Genomic DNA, 23,880 nt, shown 5'->3' on the forward strand with positions numbered 1-23,880 from the left:
CTAAGTAATTCTAATATGAATATCATTGATCTTGGAAATATGTATCTGAACTAGCTATCAGTTATTTGATGGAACTTTACACAAACTAAGATTCTTCCTACTGATGCTCTTTTATACATTTCAAATATCTATGTTGAAACATGGTTTTAGCGATTACCTTCTGTGATATTTTCTGTTGGTGAAACACAGAACTTTGGCGAAGCTTGTTAGGAGATAGTTTTTTCGTGTTGTGGATGTGTGGGGGTAGAGGGCTGGTTTATTAGTCATCATTTCACGGTGCTTATTATATGCTTTTCAATTGGAGAAAACAGTCCAATACTTATGCTTTCATGTGGCTTTGATTTTACTTTCTAGTTCCACTTTACAAAGTTTCCTCTTATGTCTTTTGAGTTGATTGTCTGTTTCTTGCACCATAGCCTCCAGTAGTGAAAACGGAGATGGTAACCATTTCAGATGCCACACAGAGAACTGAAATTTCCACAAAAGAAGTTCCAATTGTTCAAACAGAAACTAAAACCATCACATATGAATCTCCACAGGTACAGTGGCAGGGTGATTTGTTATATTAAAGTTGGGCTTTATTCCAATACTTTGTAGCCCCAAATGCATAATGCCCAAGAAACGCTATTCAAAAACCTATACTTCTTGTAGCAGCTGAGATTATATTTTGGCTATGAAGTAGTTAAGTGAAGCATGTATAGACAAACCAATATTACTGCTAAAGTTCTGAAAGTCTTTTTTGATAAAAATAACGTAGTTGCTGCAAATATATAAGTTGTATTTAGGTTTGGAAAGTTGGTTAGTCATCTCATTAAAGCACTTAACTTTGATCATAATTTTTCCACGAGAATGAACTGTAACGGTTTACTGAGTCTGTGACGTTGTGAACTTGGATGACTTCTATTTAAATTTCAGTTCTAACTTTTCCATTTGAACTAAAGAATAAGTCTGTGCTTAGTAATAAGAAAACTTGCTTTTACTCCTATGAAAACACAGCTTTTAAATACCAAAATATAAAAATGCTATTTTTCATCTCACAGTTTGATGGCAGCGCTGGTGGCAGTGCTGGTGTGTTGCTGAGTGCACAGACAATTACGTCAGAGTCAATTTCTACTACCACAACTACACACATCACCAAGGTAAAATGGATAATCTCTCTGAAGTTGTTTTTTTGTTTGTTTGTTTGTTTTTAATTTAAAAACAAGGGCAAAAAAAAAATCCAAGTTTTAGATTGAAGTCTCTGATACCTATATACCTGATTTCTGAAGGAAGCTGACTTCAAGTGGATTGGATTCATTCTAGGTACATGGGAAAGCTGATTTTTCTGCATACAGTTTTTGAGCAGAAAACCCTTAATGAATAAACAGGAATATAAAAACAGGATGGGAAAAGGTAGAAAATGTGATTAGTTTTTTTCGTCTTTCATATTGATCTTATTTCTGTGCTTGGCAAGGAGAACATACCTATATTTTTTTTCCCAGTTCTGTCATCGCTTGTTGGTATCTTAGAGAATATTTGTTAACATTGCTGATGTGCCTGAGGTCCACAGGGGCCCTGCTTGTGGTGTCTCTTATAAGGATGTAGTGAAACAATGTTGTCTCAGACTCTGTGTTGACCTTCCTGTGTGCCATTAGGTATAGAATGTGTTTAAAAACAGATCATACCACTACATTACTTTCCAAGCGTATTTTAGTGCTGAAGTATGTGCTCTGCATTCCATGCTTGAAAAGAAAATGAAAGCTCAGTGTTATCAGGACATCACATCTATTTTGGTCTCATGTAATGTTTAATGCCAGAGTGTGTTAGAACTACTGAAGTGTTGTTTTTATTCATTGTTTATGTAAACATCAAATTTTTAGGGTGCCCCCACAACAAAGTTTCCAGCTCTTGTCTTTAAACTCTTAAAATACTTTTTTCAAGGTTACAGAAAGCACTGTTTGCAGTGAAGCAAAAGGGAAGAAGGAAATCTAAAGTGTTAGTTTGGGATTTTTTTCTTCCCAAGACAAGATGTTTCACATCATCAGAGAATGGAACAATAACCTGTTGCTGACTGTATAAATTAAGCAACCAGATACACTTAATATTGAAAGTTGTATTCATGGAATGACACTGGATGGATAATGTTGTAAATTTATCAGATGAAAGCTGCATAAAATAAAATCAGCTCTGAATTTACAATGAGTATGTTTCTTTAGATGGAATAGCAACCAGGTCTTTTTCAGTCTCTTGATCCCTTTTGCATTCATTAAGTCATCACTGTTTTAAGAAAAATCTGTATTCAAAAAATGATATCATGGATATAATTTTTTTAAAAGTAGAAATTTCCATGTTAAGTCCACGTGGGAATGCTTCTTTTTGGAGGGAAACATTAAAGAAAATAGTTTAATTCTTGTCTTCTCAAATATGGCCGTGATGACCATAACACAGTAGATCCTTCTATTTTTGTAGACTGCTTATTGGTGATCAAGAGGCTTTGTGAGCTTTCTAAATGAACTTCATATTTTACATCTCAAACTGTTTGTTTTTGATAAAGGTGCCTGTCAAAATAGTTTTAATTTTCAAATGGTGTTCTTGACAGGATTATATTGCATCTTTTCTAATAACGGCCAGTGGATCTTGAGAAATACTTTTTTTTCTATTATTCAGACTCATTTAAAACAAACAAACAAAAAAAATCCAAACACCACCATACAGTTTTATTTCAGTGAAAATATTTGTGTGCTAAATTCAGAGTGAGAAATTAAGAAACAAAGCATTAAATTATTTCCATCAACAATGTGAAATATGTTGAAAACTTGACACTATGGTATGTGAGTTGAGGAGGAAAAAAAAGGATTGTGCTTGTATTTGATGGTATGGGATTATTTAGTGAGTATTATTAATTAGAAGACCATGCTGGACAGATTGAAATCAAAGACAAGACTCCTGGAATTTTCCTTGTTGCCAGATTTTTATGATATTTATATCATGGAAGAGCCTGGAATTCCTATTGGTCTGCATATCAAGATCTGTTCAAACTTGGGCTCCAGTAACAGAAGGAATTCTCCATTACTTGTTTTTTAATCAAGCTTTTTTTTGACACTTGCTAGAGTGTGACTAACTGCATAACTGAAAAAGGATGACTTGGCACCAAGAATACTTACTACTAACTGTAGTCCAGTGACAGAAATTTACTTGCTTCAGTGCCATACCGGAAAGCTTACGGCTATATAAAATAATTACACAAAGTTTTTTTTCTTGTGTTTTTTTGTGCCATCTGTAGATGGTAAAAGGTGGGGTATCAGAAACAAGAATTGAGAAGCGAATTGTCATTACTGGAGATGGAGACATTGACCATGATGAGGTGAGTATGTAAGCTGTTAATACTTACAATGTGTTATCAATAGTCCAATGAGTTATAGAAGATTTTTCAAAAACCTGAAGTAGGACAAAGGTGGAGAACAGAAGGAAAGATCCTGTTGATTTCAGCAAATTTGTTAAACTATGGTATTTAGCGAATAGAGAGCCTTTAGAGTATAACTGAGTTATAAGCATTTTTAACTTTGCGTTTATAAATCATGTGAGTAGATTTCTTACTATTTTTTACAGGGGTTGCTTATTTTGGAAGAGACCCACCTAGTTTAGAGTGGCTTTTGCCATTTGGGAGGAAGAGCATTACTAAATCAATTTTGATACATTAATCTAGGCAGATGGGAGTCTCTACTCCTTTGTGTCAGCAACATCTAAATGCCGAGTTCGTCTTGACTGAAAACTTTGAAATATGTTAAGACAAAAACTAATTGAATGTGAAAAATAGTTTTTGACTTGTATTTACGGAATTCTATACAACAAAAATAATTGTTGATCTGCTGTAATCTTACATTAGTACCTTTGATCTCTATCAGCACCAAGGCAGTTATATTTTGATACCTTAGCAACAAAGCTTAAAATTACTTCTACCTGCCCAATTAAGAAAGGTGAATTCAATAAGTACACAGAAAAAAAAAAAAGAAAAAAAAAAAAAAAACACTGAGAAAGTGCTATTATCAATTACTTGTAGCGATGATCACACTTTTTTTTTTAATTTAGGAAACTATTGTGATAAAGTCAATCAACAGTCACTGCATAATATAAATGGAAAAGCCTACCTTACACATAAAGATACAGTGAATCCAATTCTAACTTTATGGAAGCTACACAACTCAATAGGGTTTAATTTAGCTTCTTAGTGTAATGTAGTGAGAGCTTTCAGGGAATTTAATTTCAGATTTTGATCTGCTGCTAGAAAGTGGTTCTTGACAAGTTTAATCTCTTCTTGAAACTTATAATTAAATGACAAGGTTGTTCAGCATTAGGCATGGCTCTTGTCTGCCTTTACGTACGTTCAATGCACTTGGGACATCAGAAAAGGTCACATAATACGTTTAGCGTACAGGACAATGCTTTAGTAAAAACCATTCTCCAAGTCCTTCTTTGTTTTGAGATAAAGGGTTAGTGAAGTAGAAAATGAAATTATTATTTTTTAAAAAAAATAAAGCACCGAAGTTCAAAGCAGCGAGCAGCTCTTAACAGATTTAAGAAAATTCTACCACAATTTCATTTGATATGGAGCTCTACAGAAGCATAAACTATATGATGGGTGTTCACTCTTGCTTTTTGCTCCCTACATCGCTAAAACAATTCTCAATAGGAGAAATATATTTTGATTTTGAATTTCAGAATTCAAGTGCTTTTAACATGTGTAATTTAGAGATTAGAGACCTCTGTTTTTTTCAATGATCAACACTGGTTATTAAATCTCAATAGCCACTTTCTTTTCAAACCTCACTTATACTACATAGCTTACATTTGGCCCATTATAGAATTCAAACCAATAAAAAATATTAGAATTATTACGTGAGTAAACACCAATATTGTATCAATGCATACGATGTGTTCCTGTGTACATGTTTCCTTAGTAGGACATCCTTGCTTTGTCTTTATTTGTTGAATCTGTTGCAGAAGTTCTAATTCTTCCAGTATAATGTACTTTTCGTCTTCTGGGGTAAGCTAGAAAAGTTACAGGGTGACTTTAAGGTTATTTGCTACTTTGGAAATGTGGGTACCTTTTTGAAGCCTTTCGTATAGTGTCATGGTTTTTTGTTTTCTGTTTCTTTTGTGGCTTTTTTTTTTTTGTTTGTTTGTTTTTGTTTGTTTGTTTGTTTTTTGTTTGTTTTTTTTTCCTAAGCCCTCTCATGCTCAGGAACTCAGACTTCTGAATATTTATTATCAAAATTGCCAACACTACACACCTGTTCCCTGGCCCATTATTAATGCCCTTTTTTTTTTTTTTTACCATTGTTGAGTTACATAATTTAAATATGGTTGCAGGCCCTGGCACAGGCAATCAAAGAAGCCAAAGAACAGCACCCTGACATGTCTGTCACAAGAGTAGTGGTGCACAAAGAAACGGAACTTGCTGAGGAAGATGAAGACTAAAATAAAAAATGTCCTCAAGCAAACATTTCAGGTAAACTTATGTGATGATAAACTTATGCTACTTTTTCTATCTATATTTTCTGTTACATTCTATAATAAAAGGCTTGGAAAAATATGGGGGATCTTTTGGTATATGTTATCACAAAATAATGAATTGAAATAGGCACTAATAGAAGATTGTTAGTGTTGAGTAGTAACAGAATTGGTAATAGAAGATTTTTAGGTTCTCATTTCAGCTGGAAAATTATTGTACATTCTTTAGTTTTAGAACAATTGGATTTCTATCTGGACACTTTTTTTGTTGATAAAGGTCCAAAAAAAAATCCATTCTTACTAAAAATCAACAATCTGTTTCGTATGCAGCCATTCAGTGACATAAAACTAAAAGCTAAGCTTAAACAGGGAAAATATGTTTTTCCTTATTGATGTTTGACTTACATGAAAAAACAACACTAGGAAATTGGTGGTAAGGATAATTTAACATATCTTTAGATTCATTAAAAAAAAGCTAAAAAAAACTCAGAACAGGTGGTTTGGGCTGTGTCTAAGTATGAATGAAATCAATATAGAAAATCTCTTTACTGATGAATGTAATACTTGTCATTACCAATAACTGTAATTTTATTGGATGTTTTATGAGTTTTATTATATTAAAGAATTTACTTTAGGAAACAAAAATTAAATATAAAGTACTACCTGAAAGTTATTTCTACTTGAGCAGTATAATCCAGGCCTTGACCACCTAGTAACCTCAAACTATTACCAAAAATCTGTGACAGTCAATATAAAACACAGTGGCCCAGGTCAGTATTGTTTTAAAAAAAAGTATATATTTTTTTTTTAAAAAAAAAAAAAGGTTGCTGTGTTGATCGATAGAATCTACAGTGCCACAAAACAGCTCAGAATTTAGTTATTCAAAAGGAAATGGTATTTTTGTTGCTACTAGTAAATTTCTAGGAATAATAATTTTAAAAGTACTGCTGTTCTTGAAATATTCACCAGAAAGATCACAAAGAACACTGAATAAAGTGCTGTCATACTGGATATAGGCTAATGTGAAGCCTGGTATCTGCTTTGGTGTTTAAAGCTTCAGGTTTCTTCAGCTTGTCATGATGGCTGATGTCCTGAAACTGAAGCTTCAGTATTTTCAAACTTGATTGTTTTGTTGACTGTAGATTCAGCTTCAAGGAAAAGATATTGATTGGAAAGGTTAAATAAAATGGGAGAGATTTAAAAGTAAGTGAAGCTTTAAACAGTGATGTTTTAAACTTTCTTTTTGGAGATCTCTCTTTCTACTGATGAATCTCACTAGTTGGCTAGCACTATTGGCTGCTATCAAAGAAAATCATCTGAAGAAATGAAAATCACCTTTATCATGAAGTAAAAGAAAATTACCTTGTATTTTTTTAAAACAGTTAATTGTCTCGATTCTTATTTCCTCAGTAATATGTAGAATGGTTGCGGCCCCTCCAGGTCCTTTGTGTGCAGATGTACCCTAAGTATTGAATGAAAGGGATTTTAGACAGGAAAATTGCTTTATTTTATAAAGCAATGGGCTGAAGGGCCACAGAACTGGTGTGTGTGTGTAATGGAATTTGTTTGGGGGGTATAGGAGCATGTGTTTGTTTTGTTGAGTTTTTCCTTTTTTTGGGGGGGGGGGTCAGTGAGATGTTTGCTCATGGGGGAGGAGGGATGGGAACAAGTCAGCAAAAATGAAGAACTGTGCAGGAAGCTCTATGTTAACTTTTTGCCACTGTTCAACTTGATTTGTCTTGTAGCTTCATTGCTTAGTGACAGTGAAAACAGGTATAGCATGTATGCTCCAGCTTTATTTTGAAAACACAGGAGAGGATGTGGACCTGCACTAACTGTGAGATAGGAATGTTATAGGAATGTTACTTGTGCTCCAGAAGAGCTTGGAAAAATCCACACCACTTTTGAGAGAGCTGTTAGTTTGTAGCAAAGGAGAATGTCCTTTGACATTCCCATCCTTCTCATATTTTCAGGTTTTACACATACGGATCTGAGGTAGAAAGACGCACTTAGAAAGCAGAACAAATCATTTTGATTTGTAAGGATTTGCTATTATAGTGTGTGGTAACGTTGAAATACTCATTTACTATTATCAACCATTAATTTAAAGGTCTTGGGAGCAGAGTTTGCTTCTTTAGTTATATTTGTGCAGAACATGACAGTTTCTTCATGCCATCTCAGTCCAGAAAAGTATGTTTCCAATCAGTGTTCAGCATAATCTGTCCCATGTAATTGTAACATCTCTTTTGAAGGGACTCTGGCATGGGGGGGAAGAAAATCTTAGCAGGTTTGCACCATATTTCTACATTAGTGACTAACTGCAAAATTGATTCTGTTCTTTCATTGAATATTCTACTGCCTGGTTTAAAACCAAAAAAGGAAAATAATTCTTTCCATCTGAGGGTGTGTTTTGTTTTTTTTTTTAGGAATATATACATTGTAGAACGGTGTTTGCAATATATTGGAAAGCATCATTTTTGTCTGGGTTTGCTAACTGCTTTACAGTTCTTAAACTAAAATGCTTATGAGAAAGTGAGAGAGAACTAATATGAAGACATTTCACCACGTTTCTCTTGTATTTGAGATGTGGTGACTGAGCTATGCCTTTTATTTAAATGTTCAGGTACAAATTCAGTTGCCCAGATACAGGCCACATGAAATGTCTTGAATATCTGTCTGCAGCATGGACCATCTGGAGACCTGTGCCCTGTAGTGCCAACTGAAAGCCACGTGTGCCTGTAGAAATCTCTCTAGACAGTTGTGTTGAGGCAATGGAATCGCACAATGAATCTGGATTATTTGTTTCTGAGGTGATGAAAGCTCTGCCCTGACCACAACTATGGCAATGTTTTTTATGTATCTTTGCTTTCCCTAATGAAAGGGAAAGATGCTGTACCCTGATTCTCAGGGATTATTAACTGAGCAATTATCTTAATTTCTTTTTATGCACTAGACTATGGTTCAGTAAACTGTGCAGGAGGTGACTATTAAAACACCATGAGAATTCTGGGCAGGGGAAAAATATAGTAAAGCAGGAAAAGCATTGATAGAAACTGAATTGCTGTTTACCTCAGGACTGAAGGAGACTTTAGTTCATAGAACACTTTTCTTCTGTGAAATAACCCTCTCTCAAAATAACTGATATCGTTTAAAAAAAAGTCCTCTTGGATCTGATGATGTGACATTCACACAGCATCTGCTGTGAATGCTTATGTAATCTTCCCCCTCCGTTTTCTTCCAGAAATGAAAATGATACTGACCATGTGCATAACCATGAAGAACTGTGATCATTCCAAGTCATCACTACTCAGCCGAATTCACCGAGCCTAGCAATGATGACCAGATGTTTAAGACTGAAATGCCAATACCAAACTCCATGTTAACATCTTTGGTCTATGTTCCCTTACAATCTTTCTTGTTTATTTTTTTTATAACCACTTCTTAACAAACTTAGACTTTTTTAAATGAAGTTTTAGAGGGTATGATCTTCTTTTTCACAAATATTTGCATTTTTTGAAGCTGATTCTTGATTATATGAAAGTGAACACAAAAGAAGTCTGGAAAGCATTGTTCACTGGAGCAGGTAGTAATTGTGCAAAAAAGGAGATCTTAACTAATTTAGATAGTGGGTTTTTTCCCAAATATTTCAAACGAAGTCTTTCTGGAATAATTTACATTTTTTTCAGATTATTCAGGTAAATATATAGTATCACATAACAAAGATTTTTATAAAAATACAACATTTCCTAAAATTTGAAAGAAATATTTTTCTTTGAATAAATTTTATACTGATATCTCCTGTAACTCTTTCTGTTCTAAGGTTCTCCTCTCTGTGGGGCAGAGATGGTGTGGTAGTCTGTAGAGGAGGAGGAGTTACAAAGAAAATTCTTCTGACTGAGCACTGTGTTCTTTTTGCACTTTGGTGCCAATGCTCATCTTTTCACAGACATTTTGCAGTCTGCAACATTCCAGATAAGGAAAGAAGGAATAACAAAATATCTTTCTCTTCTTCCAACAAGAGATGATCTAGGCAGCTTAAAACCTTAGTGCTTTTTTTTGTTACTGTGTCCAAACTTCAACACTTCCATTATTTGAACACACCTGTAGAATGCTTGCTTTCTATTAAACCTCACTGCCTACATGTTAGAACTGACATTTCTGCTATTGAGGAGGGATATGTTTCAGATGCTTTGCCTAATGGTTAATGCAGGTTTCTAGGATACTGAGTAAAAAGTGCGTGATGGATTCCATTCATAAAGTAATGAGACAGTACCATCATTTGAAACCGCCATTTGAGACTGAGAAAACCTGTTAATTATTTTGGATTTGTTGTTGTTGTTGTTCTTGGGAGGTTGCCTGTTTTGGGGTTTGTTTGTTTTGTTTTTGTTCTGCTGTTGACTCTGTGTATAGTTAAAATGCCAAATTAGATTTATAGCAGCTTGAAGTTGTATTAAGTGTTATTTTTGCTTTCTGTAATTCTATTATAAAATAAAGTTGTTTATTCTCTGTATGACTATTGGCACTCAGACATAAATTTGGTAATATTTAAAATGAGTAAATCAATTTTGAGAAATGCAATTTTAGAAGCCACAGAACCTTGAGAAGTAGGGAATAAATAGTACAGATAGTCTCCAGGGTTACCTGAAGGGTGGTGGCACGATTATCAGTTGTCTTCTATATTTGTGTGGTTTTTAGGTGTCTTGCAATAAGCATCCTGTTTTCTGTGATCCAGAGAAGAAGAAATCTTAAAGACTCCAAAAAAAAGAAGATTTGGACAATACTACACATGTTAAAATAGCCCAGTTGACAAGTCATTCTACCAAGTTCATTGAATTAGAGGTACTATGATTTTAAAGTAACAAATCATACTACCTCTCAGTACAATTTTTTCTCACTTCTGAGTGATGTATTTTTGGTGCTGTTCTCAGTTTAGATTGCTGCCATCTGTCAGCATGCTTGGTTAACACATTCCTTTTAGTTTTGGCTTTGTGTAATTTTGATACTGTAATACAATAGTAACCAAGATGTTCATTTATATATGCATACAGGTGTTCTTAATTACATCCCACATTAGCCTGAAAAATACCAGATTAAAAAAAAAAAACGCCCAACCTAATTAACTAAAAACACTACTATGACTTTGTGCATGAGCAAGGAGGTGGTCAAGAAAGTAGTAAGTGTTGGATACATAAGAGAAGGTCATAATGGAGACGTATGCATTTAAGGGGATGTTTTTATGGGTTTATATAAAAAGTGTGTAAGAAAAAGCTCTACAGAGTCTTAAAGGCATTTTTGACGTTGTGTGGTATTAGTTACAGAACTTGTTTGGTGTGAAGAAAGTCAATTCTTTATTGAGTTGGATCTTTGATTTGTTAGGCACTAGATCGATTCTGTTTTTTATTGCAATTGTATTTAATCCTTAAAACTGCAAATATAATATTTTTGAAAACAATACAACTTTCACTGAGAGATGTATTTCTTCAAATACTAATCAGAATCTTACATCGAGGGAAAATTTATGCTTCTTTCAGCTCAGCATAGCTTGTGCATAGCTATTGCTTTAATGGATTAAACACGTGCTAATTAAACAGCCTTTGTCATGCAGAAAAAACCCAAGTGTGATTAATCCTAAAAGTAGTCAAGTTTTAGAGATTCTGGCTGAAATTATTCACCTATTCTAGAATATTGTGCAGTTCTGAGTTTTCATTGTTACTTTTTTATATATCTACAGCAAAAACTGCAAAATGCAACAAAAGAAATTGTTCTCAGGACATTTCAGAAGCTGACTTTACAATACTTAGGCAATTAATTTCAAATACAATTACAAACCCATTTAATGAAAATCTGGAGATGGTATTTGAGTAATTTGGCTTAAATACTGTTTGAGAGCAGTGACTCATGTGGATCCTATATAAAAATACTTAATACATCTTTCTTTTTTTATCATGATCACCTGAAGGTTCAAACTAAATGTTAGAATTGTTCAGATCCTTTCCTTATTTAAGGCTTCATAAAGGACAAGCAACTCAGTTGGTTTTAAGAAAAAAAATGTATTGCTCAGATCTATAAGCAACTGCAGTACAAAGTGTTTCTTGAAATACTCTTCTACTGGACAGCTCAGACTGAATGGCAACTTTTAGTTTGTCCACCGAAATCAGGTAGATAGAATAAGATAAATGAAATATTATGACAGAAGTCAGAGTTTGTGAGATTTGATAGAGGGCAGAGTGATGATTAACTGCAGCCTGGACCAGGAAGCAGTGGCAGCTTCTTAGCTTTTAGGCATGTTTACAATGGAAGTGTGGGCTACTTGGAGCAGCTGGTATCCCACATTGTTGACCTGACTACACCTCTAGGAGGTTTGAAACTGTTTTGATTATCAGGCTGCTTTGCTGTGGTTTTGTTTAGTTTTGCCTTTTTTTTTTTTCTTATACTGCACTTTGAAAACATACTTGGATTAGTAATATTAGTACAAGTGAGTGCAAGTTACAATCGTTAGCAGTGCTACTAACGACTATAGTGTTAATTTATTTAATGTATTCTGTTTAGGATGAAGGAACTCCAGTGAAATTTTGGAGGTAAGTACATACGAATGGCTGCACTGGGCCAGGCCAAATGACTAACACTCCCAGAATCCTGCTTCTGACCTAGGCTACTGATTGTTGCCTGGGGATGTGTATAAAACAAAGTAAGTACTGTACTAGAAAGCAGTACTTCCTCAAATATTCTCACAGCTTTCAGCGATTTTCAAAGACTTATTGGTCTATCAGTCTTTTATATTTATCTGCCTCAGTAGATTTATTCTTACACATTTGCTATTTGCTCTTTAAAAAGCTTTTGTTCTGTAGTGTTATTTAAATGTGTATTTTTTCCTTGTCCAAGGAACAATATAAGACATGTTTTTAATGCCAGTAGCATGAAAACAGATGTTTCTTGGCACTATTCAGTAACTGAACTGAAAACAGCAAGGTCTGAAGATTTTCATGACATGATACAGAGTCCTGAATGTCAGATCGTTCTGTATGTTAGCAATTACAGCTCAATAAGTAGTTATGGCAAAGGCACCCACTGTTTTTCTGTTATAATTCTTGTCTAATACCTTCATCGTATTCTACTCAGTAGCTGTAAGACTATTTTACAGTAAAGAAGTCTTTAGGAGTGATTTTTAAAAAATAACATTTTAGGTCTCTATTTTCAGACATATCGTGAAATCAACAATGTTAATGCTAGGTTGTAGTATGGCTTGCTAAACTTTACTCTTATATCTTTACATACGGTCCAGGCCAGTCTTTCCATGGATGGTGGAGGAATGGGTGCTTGAAATTGGAGGGGTGAGAATGGAGTGGAGGGGGTACAATTATTTTAACTTCTGACCAGTATCCAAAATCACTGATTTTCTACTGGCAGCATGTTTCTTAAATGTAAAAAGTCAATACTGTGTAGAATGGAAATACGCAGCTTGCTGAAGAACTCAATCTCTAAGAGTATCCTACTGCAGACGACAGTGAGCAATCTCTATTTCTAAATGTCCCTTATCCCTTACATCTTAAGCATGATCTTGCTCTGCCAAAGATAAATATCTTCTAAATATTTCAGGAATTCTTAATCAAACTTTTGGGCAGAGGCATTGAACAAGGACACTAGCCAGAATACGGTTCTTACTCAGTATTCATCCAGATGCTGAACTAAACCAGGACTATTCCTGACCCAAACAATTTACAGTCTGAGTGAGATCTCCAAAGCGCTCTGTGTGCTCAGTCAGGCCTATGAATTGCTTGTACCTGACAGACCACCATTCTCTGCCAAGAGAGACACGGAGTGAGGGTTACAGCAGGGATGAATCTCCAAAAGCTGGATGGCTTGCTTTCTGCTTGAAGCTGTGATCATTTCTGGATGTTTTTTGTTCATGTGAGACAACTAGGCAAAGGTAGATCATTAGAATCAAACTTTCTCATCTCTCTTCTTAGACACTATATTATACCTGGCTCTAACTTTAGGATCTCTCCTGTTTGAGGTGTTTGATTGTTAGCTTACAGGAACTGTGGGTAATGGCTTTAAACTGAAAAAGGGTAGATTTAGATTAGATCTAAGGAAGAAGTTCTTCACTATGAGGGTGGTGAGGCACTAGAACAGGTTGCCCAGAGAAGCTGTGGATGTCCCATCGTTGGGGGTGTTCAAGGCCAGGTTGGACCAGGTTTTGGCATCTTGCTCTAGTGGAGGTATCCCTGCCAATGGCAGGGGGGTTGGAACTGGATGGTCTTTGAGGTCCCTTCCAACCTAAACTATTCTAGGATTTTTATGATTGACGCTGAAGAAGCCGTTATCTACGTGACCAGGAGAACAGACTTTTTATGTAGGTTCTTTCAGTTGAGTACATTCTTTATATGGTCAGTAATGCTCTGCGAGTTAAGAGCACTTTTCTTAAGAATCTTTATGCATTACATCTTAATCTCTCAAGCTCTGTAACCATTTAGGTATTCATAAATACTTTGACACTGTAATAACTGTCTGGTATTCTTTAGTGAACCTTACATTCTGTATATAATGACATAAATCCAAGTTTAGAAGCCCTAGAGTTAAAAAAAGTGTGGCATTTTTTCATCATCACTGCTTTCATGGAATCATGATGAATCTTTCAATGATTCAGCATTTAAGGTACAACAATAGAATTCACTAGTGGTAGGAGCAGGCCAATATTAAGAGCTTTTAAGACTCTGCCTTTACAATCAAGTCTGGGTGTACTAGGTGTAAAGAAAACATGCTCTGCTTTGGACTGTGTTGCACTAGGCCTGCAAGGTAATGTAAAAGCCCAGGTATGAGAGGAAAGGGAGTATGTGCTCCCCCATTTCCTAAGTATGTCAATTTGCTGTAATGAATATAAGGTCCATTTAACAACTGTATGATAGGGAGCGTTTGTGATTTGAGAGCTGCCTTTAGAGTGTTTCTTTCCTTTTGCTCTCTGAAATGCATTGTATATGTTGTTAATCAAATAAAATTTGTGGTATGAGGGTTGTAAGAACAAAAAGACTGCATACTTTGCTCTTACTGCAAAGAACATGTTTATGCAAAGAATAAAATCAGAAGAAATCTATCTTCAACTTTTTGACTACAGGATATGGGAAAAACACTTCTGGTGTGATAGTACAAAGTTCAGGTAGGACATCTTGAAACACCCAGAGAGTGATAATGGGCACCTGGTGCGAGTTGCCAGCTGAGGGTGGGAAACCCAGCAATCACACTGCAGATTCCTCTGGCAGATGACCAAGATCAGCTTGTTTCTATTGTTTTTGGTCTTCCATGCTTCGATGTGTTTCTTTTACAAGTTGCCTCCTTTGAAGTCCAAGTATCTTTCCTGTATTTAACTTCTGCTGTTTATATCAGTGCTATGGCTTCTGCATAAATGCCTCTTTGTTTCCACCTGGAACCTTCTGCTGATTTCAAATGGAATGAATTACCAAGTACTTTACACTTTTCAAGCATAGTTAATTAGAGGTTAGAGACTACTAGATCTAACTAGAGGTACTTACATTTCAGCATCCTACCCTTTACTTTAAAAATGCAGAGGTAGCTCTTTCTAAGTAACAAATAATTGCCTCTTCACATGTTCAATGCAATGAATCTATTATTTGCATAGGTATGCATGTGGAAAAAAATTACACATTTTTTAAAAATAGAATAGTATTAAAATGTGATGGAGAAGTGTTATGTATAATAAAGGTAATTGATATTTGACTCCTTTTGTCTCATAGCATTTGGTAAATTACACTGTTTCTTAAACTTGTGGTCATGGCCTTATTAGTATTTACAGAATGATTCAAAGGAGTTCTCAAAAGGCTATGAAAACTGCAGTTCTGCGAAAACAGATAACTCATACAAGGCACGTTACCCACCATGCAAGATCATAGTGGATAACAACAACCGACTGTAAGGAGAGGTAATTGCTGACAGCAATTGGTAGCAGGTAGGAACAGTAAATTAGAAATACACTAAAACTTGTACATCTACAGCTAATTGGGGAGGGGCGGATTGTGACAAGACATGTCCATACATATGGTTTTTTTGTTTTAAAAATTATCCATTTATTCAAGGATTGTCCTCAGTCTAAAATAACTGTTTGGATAAACACTGATTGCAATTTTCCATGGTTTCAAAATTTGGAATGGTCAATCAGCAAAGTCCTTTTGTTTCCAATCAATGTTATATATTGTTTCCAAAGTCTATGGGAAGTATACTTTAGAAAACCTACACTCTTTCCCAAAGTATTCATGTAATGAAAATAAGTCAGTTCCCCCTCATCACCCTTCTCAATTTCTAGATGTCTCTGCTTGATATGAACTTGCTATTTTTGCATCTTCAATTTAATAAGATTGCCTGCCTTGTATGCGCAGCTCAGCTCTCTCAGGAGCTTGTTATATAGTTTTCTTCCTTGTAGGCTAGCGAATAACTAGTGAGCAAGGTGCTTTCTCTCCCACCGAATCCTGCGTCATGTAAACAAAGTGATACAGTACATTGCGGGAGGTCTCTGGTGTCTGATGAGTAGAATAAAGTACTGCTCACTCGGCCTCATGGGACAGAGCAAAACTGCTACAAGGCCTTTTTGAATGGCAGCAGCTGTTTTGTTTGTACAGCGCGGCACTAGCTTCTCTCCATTTTGTTCTCCTCCGTGGTATTTATCTACAGCTGGTTATTTTTAAACCTGCAGAGCTGAGCACTGGTTGTAAGCTTGCTTCCTGAGACGTGAGACTCCCTTAAATGTCACTCAGTTCCTGCATTTGTTCACTTTTTTTCCAGATCTCCACAGCTCCTGTTGCTCTGTGCGATAATCCAGGAGGGTGTTTCTGCGGTCATGCAGCATGGCCAGTTCCTTATCAACTGGAAGATAAACCAAGCAACAGAAACATACGTAAGAATGTGCTACTTTGAGGTGGTAAATTTTTATAAAGAAAAGGAGCTGGTGTTTATTAGTACGATCTTTATTAAACTGAAAGCACAGGAGTGGTGCAATATTATCATTTTCCATATGTTTTTAGAAAATTGTCGGAGTGTGGCAGAGGGCCCATGCTTATGCCCAGTAAAGCTCTGATACAAACTCCACTGTTATCAGCAGAAATACCCTATCCTCATTGCCTCTACCAGCTTTCAATGAGAATAAAATTCCTCAACAACAGCAAGGAGAGCACAGAATCATAGACTAGTCTGGGTTGGGAGACGCCCTCAAGGATTAAGTCCAACTCCTGACTCCATACAGAAACACAAAAAAACAGACCCTGTGTCTGAGAGCATTGTCCAAACACTTCTTGAACTCCGGCAGGCTCAGCACTGTACCCACTGCCCTGGGGCTCCTGTCCCAGTGCCTGACCACCTCTGGGTGCAGAACCTTTCCCTAACCCCCAGCCTGACCCTCCCCTGTCCCAGCTCCATGCTGTTCCCTCGGGTCCTGTCGCTGTCCCCAGAGAGCAGAGCTCAGCGCCTGCCCCTCTGCTCCCCTCGTGAGGGAGCTGCAGGCCGCCGTGAGGCCTCCCCTCAGCCTGCTCTGCTCTGGGCTGAACAAACCAAGGGACCTCAGCTGCTACTTGTATGTTTTGCCCTCCAGACCCTTCTTCATCTTTGTAGCATTTCGTTAGACACTCTTTAATAGTTTTATATCTTAAACTGTGGTGCCCAAAACTACAGACAGTACTTTAGGTGAGGTTGCATCAGCACCGGTAGAGCAGGAGTTAGTGTTTAGTGAAAATTAATTTTGTTTTACTGTGGCAGTGCCGTGACGGCCCAGTCATCCCTGTGCTGCCCGTGGTATAAACAGAACAGGAACATAAGCCTGCATCTTCAAAGCAGAAGAGGAATCAGAGTCATCAGAGGTGTGGAGAATACTTGAAGAGAGATGGGGAAATGGAGGGTGAAAAAAAGAGGAGGAGAAAAAAAAAAGGAAAAAGTCTAGTTAGGTAAAAAAAACTTCATAAGACATTAGATTCCCTTGTCATTGTCAGTTGTTCAGAAGAAAGTCCTGTGGTTTTAGTTGTTAGTTTTAGGTTTATTTTTAAGAAAACTTAAGGAGATAATACTGAAGTGGGTTTTGATATATTATATGGACATTCTCTCTTTATAGAGAAAAATGAAGAGTGCTCATTTGACAAAGAAATAAGGCAGCCTTGCTTGTAGTAATGCAAATTTGTATTATTTATTTTTTGTTTTATTTATTTTTATTATTGTTATTATTTATTAATGGGATCTAAGGAAGTAAGTACCCAAGGCCTACTGAATTTCTATGGCTTTGTTGAGAGGGACTGTTAGCACCTAAAGGAGTCTGTTCCCAGGCTTATTTTTTAGTTACGTGGCTTGCCTGATGGTCTGAAGCTGCCTCAGATTGCCTGCTCAGGGAGAGCAGCTCACCATGATTCACGAGTTGTCTGGAGGCCTGGGTGATGGGCTGGACTCTATCTCCCCCACATCAAGTGAAGTTAGAGGTGAGACAGTGATGTGCAAAGTCTTAGATGAGAATGAATCTTCCACCCTCCTTAGAACCCCACCCAAGACACTTCTGATGTGGAAATGGAGACTTTCCATCCATGGCACCATGGAAGGTCAGGGATTTCTCATACTTCATCCTTCTCAGCTAGAAAAGGGAGAAGTAAGGAAGCAACGTTCCCTTGACAAGTTCCTCTGCCATCCGGATCATCCACCTCTCTCTTAAAAACTTGATTGCTAGTCTTAGAAAATTCAGGAAATTATTACTTAAACTCCTTACAAATCCATAGCTATAGGCCAGTCTGTTTCAGTGGCTGATCATGCAGCACAAATATGAATGTCTGTGGGTTTTTCAGATGGGTTCTTTTGGTTTAATGGAAATATTTTCTGAGCCTTAGCAAAATGCCTATACCCCTGCATACCCTTGGGATCTGTAGCCCACCTCCTTTTCCTGTTTTGCTCAGTCTTAGCTGGAAGAGAAAAGCAAGAGAAACACCATGTAAAAATGACTTCAGTAGTATTATTTCATTCAGTTAGACAGCTGGTACTTATCACAGATAGACACTGATTATTTGCTGAAAACTGTTTTTATCCAAAGACGAATGCAACAATTCCATTAGTTTATATTCTGTTTTTCCTAAGACAATCTTTCTGAAAGTGATAGAGCTCTCAATACTTGGGTTTCCTTCTCCCTCATAGATACTGAATTTTATGATGTTTTGGCACCAAACCATTTTTTGTTGTTTACCAGTGTGTGAAAAACTGTCAGCAATTATAAATTATCCTTGGAGAGAGGTGAAGGCAGAGCTGAGTTAGTCATGCAGAGCAGGCTTTCCTAGTTGATTAATTCAGCATCTGAAAAGCACATCTTCAACAGGAAATGTCTGAGTTTTAGCAGCCTGAAGGTAGCTTGTGATGTACACTTGCATGCAAACAAATACCCTTCCTCCTTGCAAAAGCCTCAGTTCTCGATGCCTGGAGATCTTATGCAGAATAAGAAATTAATTCATGCTACATTTGGGGATATTGTGGCCTTTCCTACATTTAGAACTGTGGTAAATTGCCCAATTTTCAGGTTTTCAGAAGATATATTCAGGACAGAACAAGCTTAATGAATGTACAACTTGCAGTGCTTGATCTGGCTTCTTCCCTAACCTTGCACTGGTTGGGTAAATCTAGCCTGTTGCTGTTGGGCTCACCTTGGGTCAGCTCTGGGCACATGTCTTGGTTTCCCTGCAGAGCCCTGCAGTCAGGATTGTCCTAGCCAAGTCTGCTTTTGAGATCATGGCTGAGCTGTTGGAGCTGAAACCTTCAGTACAATGCATCATGGACATTTGTCCCTCATGGGATTCACATCAAGCTATACCAAGAAGCATGTTGAAGTTTACTGAGGAAACCTAGGATATCACTTCAGCTTCTCCAGCACTCCTTAAGGAAAAAAGGTCAAAAGGCAGCTAATTTCAGGAACAAGCTTAGCCAACGTCTGCAAGAATGGGTTTTGGAAGAGCTAAAGTAAGAAACAGGATAAGGATTGATATGAATGCACTCTGGGACAGGCCTTGGTAGTTTTTGTTTAAGATTGGAAGCTTAAAATGAGAGCAGCGTGTGTATACATTTGCTCAGACTGAGCATTCTCAGACTACATCTCAGACTCAGCTGGGACTCAAACCTGGAAGGCATGAAGATCATCCTATTAAAATGTGGTGGTTCGTTGTGCAGGGATTTCTTTCCTGAAAGGAATCCCCTGCCTGCTACAGCCATATCCCCATGTCTTTGTGCAGGATGCATCAGATCCTGTGAGGAGGCCAGTTTGCAACACTGGTGTGAGGTTTGTGTCACTTGCTGTGCGTTCACCTGGGTGGGCGGGCTGCTTCTCCTGCTTTTACTCCAAAGATAGATTTTGGAAGCAAATATAAGCTGATTTTAACATAGAAAGTTAAAATGGAAAAGGTACGTTCACGTACCAAGTAAGAACAAATGCATACCTTCAAGAGAACGCAGAGGCATGCTCAGCAGCCAGCTATTGTGGGGTGTAGCTGCTGTCAACTTCGTGCTGAAGAGTCACACATAGGAAAACTATGTTTGCTCTAGCCGCCCTATTGTGTTTCTCCATTTGGCTGTCTTTTTGTACTGCATCATAGGTAAAACTATGGAATTTTCAGTGAGGATTCAATCTGAATTCCAAACATATTTTAATAATATTTTTTCAAATCAGAAAATGGCTTAAAAAGCAGCACAGCTTCAGTTGTTCTCTTCAGTTTAGGTAAGGGTACAAGCCTGACAGCAGCCTGTTGAATGAGAAGTTTTGTCTGCCTACCCACTCTTTCTGCCTGAATTGTGACTCACCTTCTGATAGCTGGATCCTGAAATAGGTGATGAGCATCAGGAGGAACAAAGCCACAGACATGAAGATCCAGCCAAAGAGAATGCAGGCGGGTAGCTCCCTTACAAACACTGAAATAATGTAAGTTATGCTCATTTCTTCTGCAGCAGCTTTGCTGTATAAGTTTCTTCAGATCTCTAAGTGTGGAGCTGATTTCTTCCTTTCTTCCTTTTTTTTTCTGCATCAACATTCTGCCCTTTGCTCAGACTATTATCACTTTTTGGACTTTGGTTTGTTTGTATAGGCCTGTGATTCCTAATAGGATTGGAGTTCACTCATGAAGTTACTCAACCACGGAGTTTAAAAGTGCTTATTCAAGTAGTGTAGGGCTCTGAAACCTTTGGATATGTTGGGCTGGGCACAATATGTAAAGTTGCTGCCTTTTGAGCAGTATGGGCTCTGTCATCTGCTAATATACAGGCCATTCTGAATAATAAGCATACTCCTTCCAGATGTATTACTGATTTTACACATTGTTCACTCACATATATTTCACATTTACACATTGTTCACTCCAAGTGAAGGCTGTTATACATACAGGTTGAAACACAGGCACACACATACTCTGTTCTGAAGTTTTCAAACCGAACCACTGAGGCAGGCACAAGTGAGAGAATGGTATTGTAGCAACAGCATTTTTTCCAAAAAGTAGCTGCTGAACAGCAAAATTCAGGGAAGATTTTTTTTTTTTTTTAATAAAAATCAAAAATATTTTATTCTCGGGGCCAAACATACCAAGGAATTTAAGAACCTTTTAAATATTCAAGTAAGTAACTGGGTTTGGGGTGTTCAGTGTGTTCAGTTTTTCCCATCTGGTCACCAGTCCAAAGCAGAACTGTATCTAGGATGCACTGATAGGTTTAAAAAGAAGACTAGCCATAATATATCCCTTCCTTACACCTTCAGATTTATAAAACCATTGCCTCAGTAGATGTGGCATCTTGATGTCACCTGGAGACAATGGTGTTGCCATTTGACCTGCCCACATGCTTGAATCCCAGTAGAGACATGCTTCAGATTGTCAGAGATCAGGTTAGTCTACCTGAGCATCCAGTCTGTGGCATATCGCATCGGATACCTAACGAAGGAAGGTACCAGGTAACATTAAGCATTATGGTTTTGTGGCTTCAGCAGATTGTTATGACATGGACAAAATATCTGGCCCATTTTATGAGCATTTGAGAGAAGACAAGGATTGTATTTGGTTAATACCTGCCAAATCTGAAATGGCACTGTGAGCTCAAAACAGAAAGTACCACTTTAATAGCAATTTTCTCTGGATGCCCAGAAATGATGTACAAGATTTGACTAATTAGGCAGGTGGGTAGGCTGGAAAATTTAATGGAAAATGCAGTGGATTTGTAGTGAACAAATGTGTAGTGTCACTTGTAATGGACGCATTATTTCTGTGTTCACTTTGTATTCTTTACCTACTGTATTCAAAAGGCAACAACCTCACCTGACAATGACTTTAAGTTTGTAGTTTTATTTGAGCTGTAACATATCTGGGGTGAGATCATCCGTTTGTGACAAATAGTGATGGAGAATATCATGCTTGCAGACAAATTCCTGGTTATGTTATTCATCTGCTGTTTTGATCAGTAGAACAAATGGAGTGTGCCTTATTTCTTACTTATATTTGTTTGGCTTCAACTAACCATTACATCTGATTCTGGCTCTTCCCACTAGATGTTTGACCTTATTCATAAAGTGTTTTATGATCTGTGATGAAAAGCATGGATTAAAAGCCAGGTGGTGAGGTTATTAATATTATTATAGGGCCATCTGTTGCCAGATAATTCCCTCCTTGTACAGATACCTTCAGCTATGATCGATAAATTCCTTAAAGTCTTGTTTTACATAAAATTAACTCAGATTTTTTTTAGACTATTTTGTATGTTAGTGTGCCAGTCTGCAAAACAGTTGCAACATTTTGATGAACCCACTTCTGGATCCTTTTAAAAAGTCATCCCTAAATGATATTCTTAATCATAATATTAGCAATCAGAAAATTCTGGAGCAATCAGAATGTTCTGGCTGAATGAGTGAAGTCTGTGACCTACTTCCAAGAGCTATGGCATTGCAGAATGAGCCCAGGGAGTATTTCTCTTCGAGACATGTGCATGGCTCACAGTGAAGTTAAAAGGAACCACACACCTTTATAGAAGGGCAAAGCAGTTACTTGGATTTTTTAATTGTTTTCTCCTTGTGTGCTTGAGAGATTAGTGCTTTGTATCAAATGAGAGACGCAGAGGATGATGGATCATGTCGTTACTTTGCTTGTCACACCTGATGGTCCTGGGGCTGGACAGACTGCAGAGCAGACAGCTTTTGGCTGGTTAATTTCTCCCTGGGAAGAATGAGGAAGTTCTCAGCCCTCCACATACATACAAAGTCGTTGTCAAATGACAGCTATCACCTCTGATCACAACAGTTATGGGAGGAACAAAGCTTTGCCAATGGGAAGCAAGCACGTGAAACAAGCTTCCATACTGAGGCAGGACAAATGCAGATAGAAACCAGATTACATGTATTTTTACAATGAGGGCAGTTCATTTTCTGCCCCAGGTTGTAGCAGGGTATCAGTCATTAGGAACTCTAAAAGCTAGACCAGATGACTTGAGATACAGGCTATAGCCAAAAACAGAGCGGATCTGGGCAAGCCAGCACAGCAGAGGTTGGACTAGCTAATTGCAAGCAATCTGTCAGACTGCCTGTGAAGGTCACAGCAGTAAAATTCACACCTCTGCTGCCAGCTGCCTCTGCCCTGCTAATGGACAGAAAACCTCTATGTGTAAAGCCACGTGTCCCCTGGCAGTGGCAGTGACAGCTACACTGCTGCCATGGCAGCGCTGCTTCACCCAGCTGGGCTTTCCACCTGGGCAAATCCCATGCTGGGGTGGGAAATGCCCTGTGTGGCTCTGCTGGGTGCATATATGAGTGCATTCGCCTACCAGTCAGAAGATAACTGGAAAAAAAACAGCCCAGGCATGGGTTAGTTAGGCAGGAACATATGGTTTCCTTGATGACTAAGTGCATTTTGGCAATAGACAGGTTCACGAGCGTCGCTAAAATGTCCCTTACTTCCCACAAGTCTGAAAGTAGCAACCGATTGCTCGTCACCCGGCTGGTGCTCCCAGCTCTGCAGTGTTGGGAAGCTCACGGGAAATCCTGCCATTTCAAAATTCTCCTTTTGGCTTGAATCAGAACAAAAATTTAATTTCCTGTGAAATGGAATTTAGGGAACATTAATTTTAAAGCCACTAAAAGTCTTATTTCATCTGTGTCATTTTGATTATTTACATAAATATGAACACATTGAATTCATTCAAACTTTAAATGACTCCTGTCTCCAAAAACCTGCCAAATAACATTACACTTAATGAACATCACATCTACCTTGTTTGAAGGAATGACTTCAGATTCTCATCTTCGGAGGGGTGTGCATGTGCTAATCAACGCTTCCCTGTTGAATATTTTGATTTAATCACAGTTTCCAGTGGAAAACAGTCTCTTAAAATTTCTATATAGCTTTCCTCAGG

The 23,880-nt window shown here is 37.3% G+C and overlaps 2 protein-coding genes across 21 annotated transcripts in view; one reads left to right on the plus strand and one right to left on the minus strand.

Moving 5' to 3' along the window:
* Positions 1 to 10,943, plus strand: part of EPB41L2 (erythrocyte membrane protein band 4.1 like 2) — a 111,999-nt gene extending 101,056 nt beyond the window's left edge. For all 19 annotated transcript variants that reach the window (XM_035319898.1, XM_035319912.1, XM_035319902.1 and 16 more), the window contains 5 exons: positions 417 to 539; positions 1,041 to 1,139; positions 3,263 to 3,343; positions 5,350 to 5,488; positions 8,732 to 10,943. In XM_035319898.1, the coding sequence (XP_035175789.1) occupies positions 417 to 539; positions 1,041 to 1,139; positions 3,263 to 3,343; positions 5,350 to 5,457 (411 nt within the window). In that variant the 3' untranslated portion in view covers positions 5,458 to 5,488; positions 8,732 to 10,943. The remainder of the gene's footprint in view (positions 1 to 416; positions 540 to 1,040; positions 1,140 to 3,262; positions 3,344 to 5,349; positions 5,489 to 8,731) is intronic.
* A 5,057-nt stretch (positions 10,944 to 16,000) lies between these two features.
* SMLR1 (small leucine rich protein 1) lies at positions 16,001 to 20,555 on the minus strand. 2 transcript variants are annotated; one of them, XM_035319919.1, is made up of 3 exons: positions 20,302 to 20,555; positions 18,378 to 18,425; positions 16,001 to 16,362 (listed from the first exon to the last, which is right to left on the minus strand). In XM_035319919.1, exons 1-3 carry the CDS (start codon positions 20,432 to 20,434, stop codon positions 16,250 to 16,252), a joined length of 294 nt encoding a protein of 97 aa, XP_035175810.1. In that variant the 5' UTR covers positions 20,435 to 20,555; the 3' UTR covers positions 16,001 to 16,249. The 2 variants fall into 2 exon arrangements, 1 of the variants encoding a protein (XP_035175810.1); XR_004749015.1 differs by lacking the exon at positions 18,378 to 18,425 and having other exon boundaries at positions 16,246 to 16,362.
* Positions 20,556 to 23,880: the final 3,325 nt, after the last annotated feature.

Source organism: Oxyura jamaicensis, chromosome 3, assembly GCF_011077185.1.
Source record: "Oxyura jamaicensis isolate SHBP4307 breed ruddy duck chromosome 3, BPBGC_Ojam_1.0, whole genome shotgun sequence".
Classification (NCBI taxonomy): Eukaryota; Metazoa; Chordata; class Aves; order Anseriformes; family Anatidae; genus Oxyura; species Oxyura jamaicensis.

Coding starts and splice junctions, on each gene's coding strand:
- SMLR1 (XM_035319919.1), bottom strand. CDS start 20,434: ATGAGCATAACTTACATTATTTCAGTGTTTGTAAGGGAGCTACCCGCC. Junction 18,426..20,301: donor CAGGATCCAGCTATCAGAAG/GTGAGTCACAAT, acceptor TTTCTCTTCCAG/CTAAGACTGAGCAAAACAGG. Junction 16,363..18,377: donor GTGGGCTACAGATCCCAAGG/GTATGCAGGGGT, acceptor TTTATCTTCCAG/TTGATAAGGAACTGGCCATG.